Source organism: Entamoeba dispar, genomic scaffold (assembly GCF_000209125.1).
Source record: "Entamoeba dispar SAW760 scf_1105229460813 genomic scaffold, whole genome shotgun sequence".
NCBI classification, from domain to species: domain Eukaryota; phylum Evosea; order Mastigamoebida; family Endamoebidae; genus Entamoeba; species Entamoeba dispar.
Window position 1 is genome coordinate 111297 of NW_001854380.1, and position 17176 is coordinate 128472.

General features: G+C 20.0%; 5 protein-coding genes across 5 annotated transcripts, besides 53 other annotated features; 2 read left to right on the forward strand and 3 right to left on the reverse strand.

The window, feature by feature from the left end:
- Nucleotides 1-66: part of a sequence feature (AT_rich) that runs on past the window's edge.
- On the reverse strand, nucleotides 59-520 carry EDI_044570 (uncharacterized protein; the record flags this gene model as incomplete). The annotated part of the gene is made up of 1 exon (XM_001737758.1): nucleotides 59-520. One exon carries the CDS (start codon nucleotides 518-520, stop codon nucleotides 59-61), a length of 462 nt encoding a protein of 153 aa, XP_001737810.1.
- A 26-nt stretch (nucleotides 521-546) lies between these two features.
- Nucleotides 547-571: a microsatellite.
- Nucleotides 572-625: a sequence feature (AT_rich).
- Nucleotides 626-648: 23 nt separating this feature from the next.
- Nucleotides 649-2670, forward strand: EDI_044580 (uncharacterized protein; the record flags this gene model as incomplete). Its single annotated transcript, XM_001737759.1, has 1 exon — nucleotides 649-2670. One exon carries the CDS (start codon nucleotides 649-651, stop codon nucleotides 2668-2670), a length of 2022 nt encoding a protein of 673 aa, XP_001737811.1.
- Nucleotides 695-723: a sequence feature (AT_rich).
- Nucleotides 1436-1554: a sequence feature (AT_rich).
- Nucleotides 1687-1725: a sequence feature (AT_rich).
- Nucleotides 1958-1986: a sequence feature (AT_rich).
- Nucleotides 2286-2322: a sequence feature (AT_rich).
- Nucleotide 2671: 1 nt separating the features above from the next.
- Nucleotides 2672-2778: a sequence feature (AT_rich).
- Nucleotides 2777-12755, forward strand: EDI_044590 (uncharacterized protein; the record flags this gene model as incomplete). The annotated part of the gene is made up of 2 exons (XM_001737760.1): nucleotides 2777-3006; nucleotides 3062-12755. 2 exons carry the CDS (start codon nucleotides 2777-2779, stop codon nucleotides 12753-12755), a joined length of 9924 nt encoding a protein of 3307 aa, XP_001737812.1.
- Nucleotides 2815-2903: a sequence feature (AT_rich).
- Nucleotides 2967-3143: a sequence feature (AT_rich).
- Nucleotides 3482-3533: a sequence feature (AT_rich).
- Nucleotides 3637-3671: a sequence feature (AT_rich).
- Nucleotides 3689-3788: a sequence feature (AT_rich).
- Nucleotides 3964-4107: a sequence feature (AT_rich).
- Nucleotides 4139-4225: a sequence feature (AT_rich).
- Nucleotides 4279-4299: a sequence feature (AT_rich).
- Nucleotides 4313-4445: a sequence feature (AT_rich).
- Nucleotides 4805-4853: a sequence feature (AT_rich).
- Nucleotides 4868-4928: a sequence feature (AT_rich).
- Nucleotides 4950-4974: a sequence feature (AT_rich).
- Nucleotides 5191-5327: a sequence feature (AT_rich).
- Nucleotides 5347-5402: a sequence feature (AT_rich).
- Nucleotides 5492-5525: a sequence feature (AT_rich).
- Nucleotides 5558-5606: a sequence feature (AT_rich).
- Nucleotides 5767-5940: a sequence feature (AT_rich).
- Nucleotides 6145-6233: a sequence feature (AT_rich).
- Nucleotides 6325-6356: a sequence feature (AT_rich).
- Nucleotides 6368-6545: a microsatellite.
- Nucleotides 6447-6626: a microsatellite.
- Nucleotides 6913-7050: a sequence feature (AT_rich).
- Nucleotides 7228-7277: a sequence feature (AT_rich).
- Nucleotides 7648-7738: a sequence feature (AT_rich).
- Nucleotides 7943-7974: a sequence feature (AT_rich).
- Nucleotides 8081-8111: a sequence feature (AT_rich).
- Nucleotides 8459-8579: a sequence feature (AT_rich).
- Nucleotides 8812-8925: a sequence feature (AT_rich).
- Nucleotides 9350-9398: a sequence feature (AT_rich).
- Nucleotides 9734-9762: a sequence feature (AT_rich).
- Nucleotides 9965-10001: a sequence feature (AT_rich).
- Nucleotides 10159-10311: a sequence feature (AT_rich).
- Nucleotides 10594-10637: a sequence feature (AT_rich).
- Nucleotides 10667-10860: a sequence feature (AT_rich).
- Nucleotides 11086-11169: a sequence feature (AT_rich).
- Nucleotides 11618-11744: a sequence feature (AT_rich).
- Nucleotides 11833-11861: a sequence feature (AT_rich).
- Nucleotides 11908-11943: a sequence feature (AT_rich).
- Nucleotides 12403-12455: a sequence feature (AT_rich).
- Nucleotides 12748-12818: a sequence feature (AT_rich).
- EDI_044600 (uncharacterized protein) lies at nucleotides 12794-13396 on the reverse strand (the record flags this gene model as incomplete). The annotated part of the gene is made up of 1 exon (XM_001737761.1): nucleotides 12794-13396. One exon carries the CDS (start codon nucleotides 13394-13396, stop codon nucleotides 12794-12796), a length of 603 nt encoding a protein of 200 aa, XP_001737813.1.
- Nucleotides 13387-13462: a microsatellite.
- A 360-nt stretch (nucleotides 13463-13822) lies between these two features.
- Nucleotides 13823-13851: a sequence feature (AT_rich).
- A 1261-nt stretch (nucleotides 13852-15112) lies between these two features.
- On the reverse strand, nucleotides 15113-16843 carry EDI_044610 (uncharacterized protein; the record flags this gene model as incomplete). Its single annotated transcript, XM_001737762.1, has 1 exon — nucleotides 15113-16843. One exon carries the CDS (start codon nucleotides 16841-16843, stop codon nucleotides 15113-15115), a length of 1731 nt encoding a protein of 576 aa, XP_001737814.1.
- Nucleotides 16842-16903: a sequence feature (AT_rich).
- Nucleotides 16904-17014: 111 nt separating this feature from the next.
- Nucleotides 17015-17036: a sequence feature (AT_rich).
- Between the last annotated feature and the right edge of the window lie 140 nt (nucleotides 17037-17176).

Consider the following 17176-nt stretch of genomic DNA (forward strand, 5'->3'; position numbering starts at 1 on the left):
AAAAAAAAACTATTAGAATAATTAATTAATTTATTTATTTCTTTAATTTATTTTTATTTTAAATAAGACATTTATTAACTAACTGAAGTAATGTTTGTTTTTCAAGTGCTGCTGCTATTCTTTCTTTATCATTTAATTGTTTATTGACATCTTCTTCAGTTTGATGCGTTCCTTTTGTTAAATAAATATCTAATTTAATACGTGGTGGAAGAATTCTCATTAACTTAGTTCGAATAGTTAAACCAATTAAAGTTGCCATTGTACAATTATCTACTGTTGGTGTAAATTTAACAATAATATGATTTCCTTTATCATCAACATTAATCAAATCAGGACTTATTACTTTTAATTGTTCTAATGTAACAGATGGATGTTCTGGATCTTTAATTCTTCTTATATGTTCATAAATTTCTAATTGATCAATATCTTCACGAATATTTAAATCTTCAACACTTTCAGAAATAGTACGATGAATATCTAATTCTTGATAAACATGAGGTGTTGGATTTGATGAAGTCATTAAATAACAGAAAAATAAATTAAATGTTTTTTTTTATTTTATTTTATTTTAAAATTTTAGAATTTTAAAATTTAATTTATTTTCTTTTTTATATAAAAATTTTAAGGGAACTTAAAAAGAAAAAATTAATGAATATTCTTGATATTAAAGAAATTCAACCATTAAAATATGCAGATAATTTAATTGATAATATTTATAATAAAGGATTGATTGAAATGATTATGAATAAAACATTTACATTTTTTATTTTACAAGATGGAACACTTAAATATTATAATTCAAATGGAACATTTGGAGAATTTGATGAAATAGGAGAAGGAAGAACATTTTATATTTTTAATGAAAAGACAAATATTATTATTAGAGGAGATTGTACAGGAAAAATTTTTTTTGATATGTATAAAGAAGAAGAAAATAAATGGATTAGTGCAATAGATACATTTTTTGTAGAAAATAATAATAAACTTTCATTTCATGATCCTGAATTATCAAAAATGTATTTTTTTGTTGGAGAAAATATATTACAAATATATAGTTATTCAGTTGTTTTATTAAATGAAAATAGTGAAAAAACAGATAAAATTAAAGAAGCAAAAAATTTTGCTATTTTAGTTCAAAATATAGAAGATATTCAATTAAAAGGAAATCCATCTAATGTTATTATGTCAAAATATGGATTATTTATTATTCAACGAGAAATTATTGAATTTTATAAATTTAATACAAATGAATTATTAGAAATTCAAATAACTCCAGAAATATTTAAAACAAAAGATTTTAGAATTATTCAATATTATATTCATCCACAAACATCAGATTTAATAATGATTTCAGAAAAAGGAGAAGTTTATTTAATTGATTCAAAATCTAATCTTTTAATTCCAATAAAAATTGGAGAAATTGAAATTCCAAAAGAAAATTATAAAATTCATTTTTATTATAGATTCCTTATTATTTTAACAGATTATAAAATGTATATTTATAATATGAGAAAAATGAAAAATCCAATTATTATAAATACTATAAAAAATTATGAAGTAATATCTATTGTTTCATGGAATAATCCAGATGTATCTATTGGATTTTATTCTAATTCATTAAAATCATTTAATGAATATTTATTTAATGAAAAAATGAAATATTCAAATGATATGAAAGAAGGAATGTTATATTTTTTATTAAATGATTTTAAAAATACATTAATTGGTATTCAATATTTAAATTCACAATTAATTACAAAATTTTTAGATAGACTTGGAAATGATCTTCCTCTTATTATTTTTCTTTCAACAAAAGTTGAATATAGAGAATATGCTATAAATCGATTTAAAGAAAAATATAAACATGAATATTTAATAAATATGGCTAATGGATGGAATCCTAAAGATATTGAAATATATTTTACTAAATTACAAGAAATAATAAAACCAGAAAAACATATTTTATTAAATAATTTAATAAAAAAAGAATGGGAACCTAAAAAATTTAATTTAGCTGATATAACAGTTCAATTAAGTAATAATCCTACAGAAGAAAAAATTAATAAAGTATATTCATTACTTGGAATTACAAATAAAAATCAAGTTATTTATATTCCTGATGAACTTATTATTTCAATTACTCAACATCAAACAAATTGGTTTAGACCATTAATAATTCCATTATTAAAATTAAGACCTTATGAATTATTACAACATATGATTATTATTACTGATGATCTTCCACAAATAGATATTATTATAATATTTCAACAAGTTTTTACACCTATTAATTTATATTATCAAAAAAATCAATTTAATAAAGATCAACAAATTGTTTATGCAATATTTATTACTATTATCTCATCATTTAATAAAGCATTAGAAAATATTAATGATGAATTAATTCCAATTTTCCTTGAAAGATTAGTTGCTTTTCCATTAGATAAACTTACTATTAATTATAAATTACTTTGTTCTCAAGCATTACATAAATCATTGATTAAAGGAAATATGGAATTAGCAGAAATTATTTTTAAGATAATTTGGAGAAAATATACACCATCAACAATTGAAAATATTTTAGAAGATATTCTTCAACAAGAATTATATGAAAAACAAATTACAACAGAAGTACAACAATGGATAATAAAGAAAATTTCATTGAATTAAGAAAATAATATTTTAATTTAAAATTTTATTATTAAAAAAATAATAAATTTAAAAAGTAATAACTAAAAAATAAATTAATATTTTCTTTTTTTTTTAATATTATTAAATGGAACAACCATCATTTCAAACATTATGTCTTCAAACTATAATTAATACAATTGAAAAAATAAAAGAAATAAATGATATATCAAATATAAAAGAATTAAAATATCAATTTAAAGAATTTATTAATACTCTTGATTTAGTAACAAAATATATAATTGAATGGATAGGATATATTCGTTATAATGATCCAGAAATATATAATCAATTATATTTATTATTAAAATTATATCAGTTTGTTTTAAAATAATTATTTTTAATGATAATAAAAAAAAATTAATGTTTATAGAAATTTTATTAAACCTAAAAATCAATCTTTTATAAATGAAGATAATAAACAAACATTTAATAAATATAAAAATGAAATTATTGGATTACTTCTTTTAGGATTTATTTATACAATCCATTGTTTCTTTACAATTTATTGTTTCTTTATTTCTATTATTTCTACTAAATCATTTGAAATTTCAACAGAAATTTATCAAATTGGAATTGGATATCAAGTAAATCCAATACAAAAATTAAATGAACTTGAAAATGAATATAAAAAACCAATTTATAACACAATTAGAACACAAAGAAATGATATATTTAATCAATGGAAAATAAAAACATATAATAGAATGAAAAAATTTATTGAAAATAGTAAAATAAAATCAATTACAGAACAAGAAATTATAGAAGAATTAAAAGTTCATATTGATTTTAGATTTAAATTTTTAAGAAATAAAGATACATTAAATATTAATTTTGATTTATTTGAACTTAATCATTCATATAGAAAAGAACTTTATTTTATTGATAAATTAAGGAAAATAAAAACAAAAACAAAAATAGGAAATTCTATACAATTACAATGTATTGATATAATAAAAGAATATTCATTAAATAATAATTATGAAAAAAGTGAAGCAAGTTTTTTTACTTATATTAATGAAATTATTAAAAAAGAAAAATTTTATACTAATATTTTTGAATTAACAACAAATTATAATTTTTATATTGATAAAATAAAAGAAAAACAAGATATTGATAAAGTATTTCAAAGACATAAAGAATTATTTAATAAAGTTAATATTATACAAGAAAATAAAGAAGAAATACAATCTAATATTAGAATTAGAATAATGGAATATGAATTATCATTAGAATCTCTTCCAAAAATTAATAGACCATTAAATCAAATAACAGAAATATATTTTAATTTAAAAACATTATTTGAAAAAATATATTCTATTATTGTAAATTCAAATGATATTAAAACATTAAGTATTTTAATTTATAAAATTACATTCATTTTTAGAAATTTTCAAAGAGTTATTAATAATTATTTTACTGTACCATTACAATTAGAACAAATGAATACAATAATTAATGAAATAATAACATATATAAAAACAAATAAAATAATATCAATTACATCAAGTAAAAATGAATTATTATTTAAAATTATGACATTAATAGGATTAAATGATATTGTATTTACTAGTTTAAGATATAGTCATCAAAAAAAATATTTATTTTTAAGTGTTTTTGGATGTATTTATCAATTAAATGAAATTCATTTAAAAATTAAAAAAATTATACAAATAAAAGATCCCAATGAAATTTCATTATTTATGTTATCAAAAATTTATAGAGATATATTTAATTTATATATTATTAAAATTAAAGAATTTTCACAAGGAAATAAAATAATTAAAACATTATTTGAAGATACACCAATAGAACAATTATTACAAAATACAATGAAATATGATGAAGGAGATATTTCAGTTGAAAGAATAATTTTATCAACATTAGATGCATTAAAATCAATTCTTGGAGTTTCATTTTCACAAATATTTGTATCAAATGAATTATATTTAATTGGAATTAGTAATTATTGTTTTACAATTATTAAAACAATACTTCATTGGTATTTTGGAACAGATAAAACATTAAAATGGAGATTTATTGATATTTCACATAATGCAATTAAATTATGTTTAACATCAGAAATTATTAATGAACCAGAATCAGAAATATGTGGAATAATATATAAATTAATGAAAGAAATTAAAGAAATAAATCAAAATATTCATTTTGCTAAACCAAATAAAGAAATATTTAATAATATTTTTAATAAATCATGTAATGAAATAATAAAATTTTTTGAATCATTTGGATGGTTAATGAAATTAAATAATAATAATATAATAACACCTGGATTATTAAGAATTAGTTCATTTATTAAAATGGGAAGTATTTTAAAAAAATTTATTCAAAAACTTGAAGAAAAAACAATTTTTGATAAAGAAATGAAATTTTATCATTTTCAAATAATTGGAGTAATTAAAGGATATCTTAATTATATTTTATCAAATAAAACATATGGAATTATTTCAAATCAATATCCAGATTTTATGAAAGTTTTTCAAATATTTATTAAACAAAAAAAAGAAAATAATATAAATAAAATAGAAATTATATCAAGACGTTTATTATTAATGATTTTTGAAAGAATTAAATTTGATGAATTATTTTTTGAATGTATTAAATTTAATTTTTTAAAAGAAAGAACACATGAACAAGAAATAATTATTATTCAAAGAATTATTCAATATTTTGAATTAAAAGAATTTATTTATCCTTCAATTACACAAAATAATTTTTGTAGTTGTAAATTTTCTATTTCATTACTTCAAACAATTTTAAAATCTAAATCAAAAGAAATTGGAAATTTAATTATTATTATTTTATCATTTAATATTGAAATATCATCATTATTTGCTACTCTTGTTGCAATATTTAAAAAATATATAATATTAATAGAAAATAATTTTAATAAATTAGAAGAATTAACAGAATGGATTCAAATAACATTAAAAACATTAGAAATTTTAACAGAAAAAGGTATAAATTATGATTGTCTTATGCAAATGGCACATACAATTTTAAAAATACTTTATTATCATCCAAGAGATACACTTACAATATTAAATCCACTTTCTCATATAATTAAAGTATTAGAATTATATGTTAATAATAAAAATACAGATTATATTCAAGATATTATTTTTAAAGTTATTAAAATTTGTGCTATGTGTTTTAAAATTGAAAATAAATTAAAAGATGATAAATTTTATATTATTCAATTTAAAGAATATATTCATATTTGTATTAAATCAACACTATTTTATATTTCAGCAATAAATTGGGAAGAACCTAATATTATAAATATTCAAATAGCTTTTAATAAATTTGATTCATTAATTTCAGAATTATCAGAAGAATATGATTATAAAACATGGAAAATAAAATGTTGGGAATATTTTATTGAATTTATAAGTGATGTATTTCCTGTTCATTCAATGATTGATTATCTTAAACATATTATTAGTATAATTAGTTTTAATTTATTATTAGGAATTCATTTTAAAAAGAATATAATAACATATTTTACTATTATTAGTAATATTCTTTATCAATCAGAAAAATTTGAAGAAATTTTAATTATTGGAAAAAGTATTTATCAATTTGCATATGATAATTCACAAATTGGAAATAGAGAATTTATTAAAATTAATAAAATTATAAAATATGAAGCTATATTTAAAAAAATTATTGAAGAAAGAAATAAAATAATTAATATATTTTGTCTTCAAAAAATTAATTCATTAATAGAAAATTTTGAAGAAATAAATCAAGAAAATAAAAATAATAAAGAAATAGATAATAAAGAAATAGAAATAAATCAAAATGAAGAAGAAATAAAAAGTGAAGAAGAAAATTTAATTAGTGAAGAAGAAGAAATTGAAAGTGATAATGAAAGAATTGGAAGTGAAGAAGAAGAAGAAGAAAAAATAAAAGAAAATATTTTTAAAGGAATTGAAATGATTGAAGAAATAAGTAAAATAATGAATTCTATATTTATGATATTACAATCAATTGAAATAGATAAAAAATCAAGAGCAAAAGCTAAATTAATTAGATTATTAACTAGTGTAGCAGAACATTTTTTTAATACAGCAGATAGTTTAAATGAAAAAATATTATCACAAAATATTATTATTCAAACAGAAAGATTAATGAATGATTCATTATGTGTTAGAGAATTAATTATAAATCTTATAGAATTAGTTATAACTATTAGAGCAGTTATAAATTATGATAAAGAAAAAAGAATAAATGTTTTAAAATATATTGAATTATATGATAATTATAATGATATGATAACAAAAATTATATATGATATGTTTTTATTTTTAAAATTATTTAAAACATTTAATATTAAAAGAGGAAATGAAACAAAACAAATTTTAAATAGAATGGTAAGTGGATTAATTTATTTTTTTGTAACACCATTTATTGATATTCAAATTCATGATTCAACATATGTAAATTCATTTATTTATAATCAAGGTAGAAAAGATCATATTATTGAAAATTCACATGTTGCTTTATTATGTGCAGAATTTAAAGAAATTAGTAAAAAAAATAAAAAATTAATAGATAATTTAAAAGAAATGGGAGATGATATGGATGAATTTGTATCATTTATTGGAATAAAAGAAAATATTGTTGAAACTATACTTCCTAATATGGAAATAGAAGAAGAAAAAGAATTAACACAATATATTCAAGAACGTGTATCAATTTTATTAAATAATACAAAACCATCATTTTTTTTCTTAGCACATGTTAGTCTTAAAGCAGTTGAATCATCAAAATCACTTTCAATTCAATTAAAATCAAATCCAAATATTTTTGTATCATGTAAAAGAGAAGCATTATGTCTTAAAAAAAATTTAAAATGTTTAGTTGCAATGATTAATGTATTTGTTGCTATTATTCCTAAAGAAAAATCATTACATCATTGGATGGTAGAATTACAAAATAAATTTAATGAAAGAAAAAATAATATTAAAAAATGGTATAAAAATGGAATTAAAACAAATTTTAATGAAATATATTTTAAAATTATGGAAAATTTTGAAAGTGAAGTTAAATTATTAGTAAGAACAATTTGTTATACATATTTTTTATATTCATTAATTATAGATGAATTAGGAGATATTATTCATAATATATCTATGGGATTTAAATTAAATACAAAATATGTTAAAGATGTAATATTTGTATTAAGTTGTTATACAGGAAATTATATTTATCATAATAGAATGGTTGCAAATTTATTTGATAAAATTAAAATATTTATTACTACAACACCTTATAATAAAACACAAGTTCCTGATATGTTAGCAACAATTGAAGAATTAAAACAATGTCTTGTTTATAGAACAAAAGTAGAAAAAAGAACACAATCAATAAATTTAGAATTATATAAAATAAAAAATCCAACTCAAGAACAACAAATTAAACAATGTAATGATTTACAAATATTATTACAATCACTTCAAACTATGGATTTTGGTTCTATTACATTTAGACCTAAATTTGGATGTTATGTAATTGAATCAGAAGAAAAAGAAAAATTACTTAATTTAAAATTAAGAATACAAAATAATGAAGATATTTCAAAAGATTATATTATTATAAGAAATGAAATATTACAAGAATTTATTCGTTTAGTATTTCATCTTAATTTAGAACATTGTATGTTAATAAGACAAGTTGGAGAAACTTTTGATTCTAAAAGAATATTATATCTTGAATTTTATATTTCAGTTATTATTTCTCAAACAAAAATTTTATATGATATTATTAAAATTATTTATCCTGGAAATGAAATAATATTAAATGAACAATATTTAAAATTAATTAATATTCAAAAAGAATGTTCATTAAATAATATAATTAAAAATCCTATTAATGTTTCTAATCTTCCAAAAAGAATTTTTGAAATACTTCAACCAACAACTAAATTTGATAAAAGAATTAATAGTTCAGGAATAAGAATTAATGATGATATTACTTATTTACCATTTTTTTCATTTCTTCAATTTGAAGAAAGTATTATTTTATCATTATTAAAAAATGAAAAAGTAGATGAAATAAAAATTGAAATATTTAAAGATGCATTACAAATGATGTGTGATAAATTATCTTATAAAATAGATTTTATTAATATAAATAAATTATTTTATAAAAATAAAATTTATCAATTAAAATCTATAACAATTAATCTTTTTAAATTAAATGAATTTTATACTACAGATGTTCCATCAACATTTAAATTATGTGGAGAATTATTTATTGGATTTTCACATTTATATTATATTATAGCAAAAGATTCAAATGAAGTATTTGAAAAAGAAATGAAAAGAATGAATAGAGTAATTGAATTCTTTTCAATACAAACAAAACATATATTTTTTGATCAATTTAAACATACTCTTTCACCTGAAATTATTAAAAATGTTATAAAATGTGTAAATTCAATTATTGAATCAATAATTATTAAAAAAGAAGATCAATGGATATTTTCAACAGATTTTGGAAAAAGAATATTATATTCTCAAATATTAGATTTATTTAATTATTTTGGTTTAAGAACTAGTTTAATGTATATTCATTGTTTTATTAGAAGAGATTTTTTATTTAAAAGAGAAGTTCCTTGGGTAGTTTTTTCATGTATAATTCAAATATTAAAACATTTTCAAAGTATTATATTAATAAAAATTGATGATCTTACTCTTGATAATTGTATTAAACTTTTAAAACAAAGAATTAATGAAATTGTTCCTATATCTTTTGATTGGAGTATTTTATCTACAAAAATTGAAGAATTACAATTCTTTTTAAAAAAAGATCCAAATTCTATTTCTAAAATTGATTTTCTTAAATCTCTTATTCATTTATTAAAAGCTTGTATTAGTTATTCTTTTAATACAGATAATAATAAAAATTTTAGACAAATGTTTGATATTATTGAAATATTACATAAAACAATTCATTCATTTGATTTTAATCAAACTAATGAAATATTTATTCAAACTTTTAAAAATCATCTTCCATCATTAAATAAATGTATTATAAAAATATTTTCAATTGATTCATTAATTAATGCATTTTTTGCATTTAAAATAAATCATTCTTTATTTCAACAATTATCAATATCAATAATTAATGAATATCCATTTTCTAAAATATTAAAATCTATTATTGAAGAAAATAATGATGGAAATTTTAATTCTATTTTACTTACAGTTTTATTAAAACCATTTCAAAGATATCGTTATTATGAACCAAAATTAATAATATTATTAAATGAATTATATTTATTACAACAATCTCAAGATATTCATTCATTTTCTCCTGAATTTGGAACAAGATATTATAGTATTTCAATTGAAATTCATGATATTATTACAATTTTATTAAATTGTGTTGAATTATTTAAAATGACAATATCAAATGTTTTATTAGAAAATTCAGTTATTGAATTAAATCAAATAGTTATTAAAATTGAAAAAGAATTTAAAAATATGAAAACTTTAATTACAAATGAAATAATTATATTAATACAAAAAAGTCTTAAAAAATGTTTTATTATTTATTCATTTATTATTTCATATAATTTAATTAAATTATTAACTCAAACATTTTCATCAGGTAATAGAATTCAATTAATTAAAGTATTAAAAGAAGTTTTTCCATTAATTTTAGGAGTTGATATGATTTTTAATGATGATGAATTTAAAGGAACAATTTATCCATTAAAAATTTATGAAGATTTATTTACATTAATTAGTACAGAAAATTTATTTATTCAAAATGAACAAAAAATTAATGAATTATTTGAACAAATTTTATTATCAATTCATTATTGTCTTGAATATCTTCAATTAAGTGAATTAATGATGATTAATTGTATTGAATTTATAAAAAATAAAAAATATATTAATGAATCATTAAAATATCTTGAACAAGCATTTGAAATGACAAAATCAATAAAAAATATAATTATTAAATATACTGATTTTATTAATCCATTATATGGATTAAATTTATGTTCTTTAAAAATCGAAAATAAAATAAAAGAAATTCAAAATCAATCATTATTAAATATTTCAACAGAAATATTAAATAATCTTATTTATGATATTTATCAAAAAATTTATGGAACAATAATTTTTAATTATTCTTTTCCAGATAAATGTAGAAAAGAATTATCTATTATAAAATCATGGAAAGAAACACAAAATTTATCAGAATTACTTAAATTATTTGGTTATATTTATTTAAATGTTGATAATGAAAAAACAAAATCTTTCTTTAGAGAAGGATTTATTTCTGAAATAATGGTTTGGATTCATAATTTTTTAACAAATGGAAGTTATAAATCTTTTCAATCATTATTATCTCAAGAAATAAAAAATATTAATATTATTAATTTTCATCAATTTAATAGAAATACTATTTTTCAACAATATAAAAATATTATTAAAAATTCAATTTGTCTTGGATTTCAACAAATACAATTAGCTGCTGAACTTACTCATAAATCATTTAAATGTCATGCAATTAAAAAAATAGAATCTGATAATGATAATAATATTATAACTTTACTTTCTACTGAAGAATTACAAAAAATTCATACTTTTATTCAAACTTTTAAAACAGATGATGATATTATTCTTGAAAATGAAGTTATTGTAACTTGTAGTGTAAATTATGATCAAAGAATGTTAAAACATTTAAAAAATATTATTCTTCAATTAGGAAAACCAAAAGATCAAATGTTTATTAGAAGTTATATTGTTATTAGAGCTTTTATTGATTATTATGAAATTATGTCTATTCAAGAAATTTATAGTAAAATTGTTACTTTATATACTCTTCTTGAAGAATTTGTTGAAACTATTTATTCTGATTTATTATGGAAAAATCTTTTTGAAACATTTTATATTAATAATAATAATATTGTTATTGATTCTATTAATCTTCAAGATTTAAATAAAATTAATCAAAAAATTCCTTTATTATTAAAAGAATTTGATAATGTTGTTATTACTTATTATAAAAATCATAGTAGTGATTTTTTTAGTACTGAAATACTTAATTGTATTGGTATTTTATTTAATTCTTTACAAGATATAGATGTAACTCCTGAAGAAAATAAAATTTTACAATTAATTATTAAACAACTTCTTCATTTACATTCTCAAATTAAAGATGATCCTATCATTGAAAATATTTCATTAAAATTTTTAAATTTAAAAATAACTCAAATTGATTTATGTAATATAATTGAACAAATGTATAATGTAGTTGTATCAATATCTGAAAATAGTGATTCTATTTTATTATTAGTAAAAAGTTTATCAAAATATTGTGAAAAAACAACTCCTGAATTTAATTGTATTATTCCTAAAAATTCAATTAAAAGACAACAACTTAAAATTGCTTATTCAACTGAAAATTGTTTACTTCAAACTATTATTAAAAATTGTAAAAATCCTTTACTTATTAATTATGGTAATTTAATTTCTAATGATTTCTTTATTTTATGGAAATTAGTTGATGTTTCTCATTCATCTAATTTTGAAATTAATATTGAAAATCCTTATAAAATTTATTCTGGAATTGCTAAATTAATGAATAGAAGTATTGAAAGATTAACACCACTTCTTGATGGTGAAAAAAATGGTTTCTCTTTATCTTTTGAAGGTATTGATGTAATTGAAATTAAATTATTATCTAATCTTGATAAAAAACTTATTAATAATATTTATAATGTTGCAACTACTTTTGAACGTGGAGATACTCAAGAAACAATTAAAAGTATTGATGATTGTTTATGTTTAATCTTATCTACTCTAACTCCTCCTTTTTCTAAAAATTTATATCATTCTTCTAATACATCTTGGGATCGTTGGTTTTGTACTTTTAGATTAAAAAATTGTTTTATTGATCTTATGTATGCTGTTTTGAGTTATACGTCCCAACATACTCAATTAGATGATTTTATTAATCTTGTTACAAAAACTTTTAGAGATATTGTTCTTCTTGCTAACAATTTAGTACAACTTAATTAATTTTATTTTCTTAATTAAAATTCAATTAACCTTTTTGTTTATATTAAAATAAACATTATTAAACTAAATGCACAAATATAGATGCAAATACTTCCATCAATCTCTTCACTACTAAAATCTTCATTTGAACTACTTGAATTAGAATCTATTTCTATTCTTTTTCTAATAAATTTAATATCATTGAAATAAATATATGTTTTCTTATTTGTTGATATTTGATATATTTGAATAGAAACATATTTAACAATTGAACCACATTCTTCATCAAAAACTCTATTTCTAATATTAACACATGTCTCGGTATTATTACTTACTCCACTAACAACAAGTCCTGTATTAGGTATTTCATCATCCCTAAATTCATATGGAAGCATTCTCACTTTTAATTTCAAACTTATGTCTTCTGATGTCCATTGTGCAGTCCAACATAATTGATCTAACTCTACTGTATTAGCATATCCATTAAATTTAAGAGTATCATAACGTTGCACTTCCCCTCCAAGCCAATATCTTCCGTCAATTTCATAATCATAATAATCAATTATTGCTGAGTCATTTAATTCCCATCCACGTTCTTTATTGGAGTAAACAATTTCTCCACCTAAACAATTTGCGATTAAAATTGCAAATATTACTTTCATCTTCTTCTTGTTTTGTTTGTTTCTCTTCTTTCTTCTTTCCTTTTTAAATACTTTCTTTTTTCGTTTTCGTATCTTTGATTAAATGATTATTTTCTATCTTATATAGCAAAATGTATCACCTCTCTATTTTAAAAAGATCTCATTTTGTCATTATTTATTAACGTTGATTATATTGGGACATTTCTCTAACTAAATTACTTAGGACCTTTTATTGTTAGGATTTTCGTTTCTCTTTATTTGTGCCTCACAGCTATATTTTGCTCAAAGCTGTTTATGTTTTTTGTATCTTGTCCATATCTTTATCTGGGGGTACTATTATTTATAACCTTCTCTTATTTATGATTAGTTTTATATCAGATGTGTATATCTTCTATTATTCTATGATGCCTTTATTATTAGCTTTCTTCTAGTGTATTTGCTCATTAGTTATTTATGATTAAAATTATTTTTATTTTCTATTCAATCACTTGTTTAGGTATTTTTTATCATTTCTTTACACCTTTTTTTTTAAACAACACTTATAAATGGTTTATCCTAGAAGTTTTTGTTTGTAGATGCCCTTAACTAATTTTATCTATTTTTTTAGTTTTTTTCAGATATCTTTTTGTTTGGTTATAATTGGTTTGAGACAATATGTAATTTCTTTCAAACTTTCTACTCTTCTTAGTTGTTATAAACTTCTTTTAAAATACTTATTATTGTTTACTTTTCTCCAATTAATCTTTTTTACTATTCTTTTATAAAAATGTCTGTGTCAATTATTCTTAAAATTTCTGCTTTAATTTGTAAGTTTAAGTTGTCCTCTGTTGGTTCTATTTCTTGCCATACTAAAGTGAGTATCCTCGTTTATTGGATAATAATATTATTAAATATGTTAGTTCTTTAATTTTTTTTCAGACTATGAATAATCTACGAATTAAATTACATCTTCCTTAGAGGAATCAATAAATTACTAACACATAAAATTGGTTTTTAAAAATAAATTGAATCTTTTGATATTTTTATAGCATCTATGAGAAAAAAAAATCAAATTAAAAAAGGAAAAAATTTAGTAATAATTAAACTAAGAACTGAGAAATAGTTTAAGTTTTGGGAAATTAACTCGAAGTGAAGGATGGATAGAGTTCTGTTAAGGCTCTTAATGAAGATTAGGTTGAACCAAAGAAATAACAAGGTAATAACGGTTGCCTTATGAACATTGGTAATATCTGAATTCCATTCTTCTAGGAATAAATATTTGTATGACAAGATTTCTGATCCTCTTTGTGTTACGTCGTATGTTATTTTTATTTCATTTATCAGCCAATAACTTCAAAGAATTAAAGATTATACTCTCATTTATTGTGCTATAGAAAAAGGTCATAAATTACTTAGAAAGAAGAACGTATTATAGATTTTGATGGTGTTTGCTGTCAAAAGTAGGTAAATCGAATTTATGTAATTGTATTAGATATGTTTTTTTAAACCAATGGATTGTTCAATTATGGATTTTAAGAGAAGTAAAAGACAACAAACACGAAAACATAAGTAGTACTAACGTTGCTATAAAAATTAATGATGCAGATGATACACACTAATTCAGAAATTTCAAGAGCAACAATTGAAAATAACTTTGGAGAAGAAATTCTATTTGATTGGAAGAGGTTAAGACATTATTAGGTATATTTGAATGAAGCGATTAACTGTGTGTACTAGATTTATATAAATAAGATTAAATTAAATGTCTTTTTTTTCTTGGTTAATTGAATCGTTATCATTTTCTTCTTTCTCATCTAATTGTTGTTGAATACCTTTGACTAATTTATTTGCCTTTTCTATTAAATCACTTTTTTTATCACGAGAGGTTACTGATACATTTGATTGAATCAGAAATTTTTTTAATAAACTAGCATTGTAGATATTTCCTTTTCCTGAACAAATACTACGATATATTTCTAGCATCATATCATCATCTATTTTAACTTGTTCCTTTGGTTTTATAGCACGAATCCTTTTTGTTGGAAGTATGAAATGATCTTTTACATTTTGAATATCATCATAGGGAATTTCATTGTCTTCTAAAGTATCTTCTTGATGAAGATCAATTTTCATTGCCTCAATGATTGAATTTATTCTCTCTTTTACAACAGGGTTTTTTAATGCCATAAAATCAATATTATTTTTTGTACATTTACTAATTAAACTTTTCATGGATTGATTTTGAGAAACATTACAAATAGTTGAATGGATATTAAATTCTGGTTCAGAAAGAAGTGGAGTTAGAACATCATCAATGTATGGTAAACAAATCATATATAACCCACTTGGTATAAATTCTGAAGTTGATTTAATTGGAACAATAACAACATCTTTCATTTGAGATCTACTAAAGAAATCACAACGTAATGCTTGTTTCTCTTTTAATAAAGTTTGATAAAGAGCGTCATACCATCCATTATCTTCAGTAGGACGAATAAATGAAGCAGAACTTGTTGTAGACTGAAGGAAGTCTTGTGATATTTTACCTTTGACGATGATACTATTTCTATATTTTTCTTCTATAGTATGTAACTTTTGATACTCTTCTTCAGTAAAAGTAATTTTTTCAGACCCAAATGAATAGTCCCAAACATCTCCTTCATTATGGGCAGTTAACTCTCTTTTTTCACCACCTGGCATTTCTTCTTTTCTTATTTTACCAACTACTACTCTCCATCCTTCTTTTTCAACAAGTACATTACCAAGAGTTGCAGCAGATACAGATGTAGAAATATTATTAATTATAACCTTTATTCTACATCCTTCGTATGGGATAAAGTCATAATAATATCCAACACTTTTATGAAAAGAAATACAAACCCGTTCAAGGCGATTTAATGGGAAGCACTTAAAAGGAAATTGTGAGGGTTGATATTTACTTGAAAAAAATATAGGTTCTGGTGGATTATTTATTATATATGCATTTACTTCTGGTGTGATTTGGTGATAGGTAAAGAATTGAGGTGGAACAACAAACACTATTCTTGGTTGGTTAATAACATTGGCAGCTTGAAATATTTTATGAGTAGCTTGAAATGCATTAATTAATGGAATTAATTTTTTGGATGGTTTAATATTATCAAAGAACTTAGGATATTCTTCTAAGAGTTTAATTGTTGCATTTTGTAAGATATGAACATTTTGAATACCTTCTGGAAGTGATTTCGTTGTGTTTTGACTTCCATAAAATATCAATCCAAATCTGTCTTTTGGATAAAAAATTGGTGTTTGTTTCATCATTCGGATCATAGCTTCAGTTATTTCTTTATCAAATGGCTGATCATCATATGAATGGCAATCAACAATAAAGATAACACCTTCTTTAGGTTTTACGAAAGGTTTCTTCTCAGCAAGTACACCTTTATTCTCAATCTGGAACGTTCGGTCTTGACCATATTCTATGTCTTCAAAATAATCTTCGTTTTCCATTAATTAAATATTATTATAGAAAAGAAATAGAACTTTAATTCTTTTTTTATTTTTTTATTTCATAAGAATAGTTTAGATCTATTTTATTGAAGAACTGTTTAGTGAAAAATTTATAAGATGATAATTAAAAACACAATTATTTCCTTTTTTTAAATTTTGTTTCATTTATCCAAAATAAAATTAAAATTAAAAAGAAAAATGAGTTTCCTTTGTCGAAGGATTCTCTTTTAGGTAGAAGAAGGAAGAATTGGAAGTGAAGAAGTGGACTGCTCAAAATAAAGAAGAGAAGAAGCAATGCAGAGATTCCATCAAGAAGAAAGAATTCGATAATCA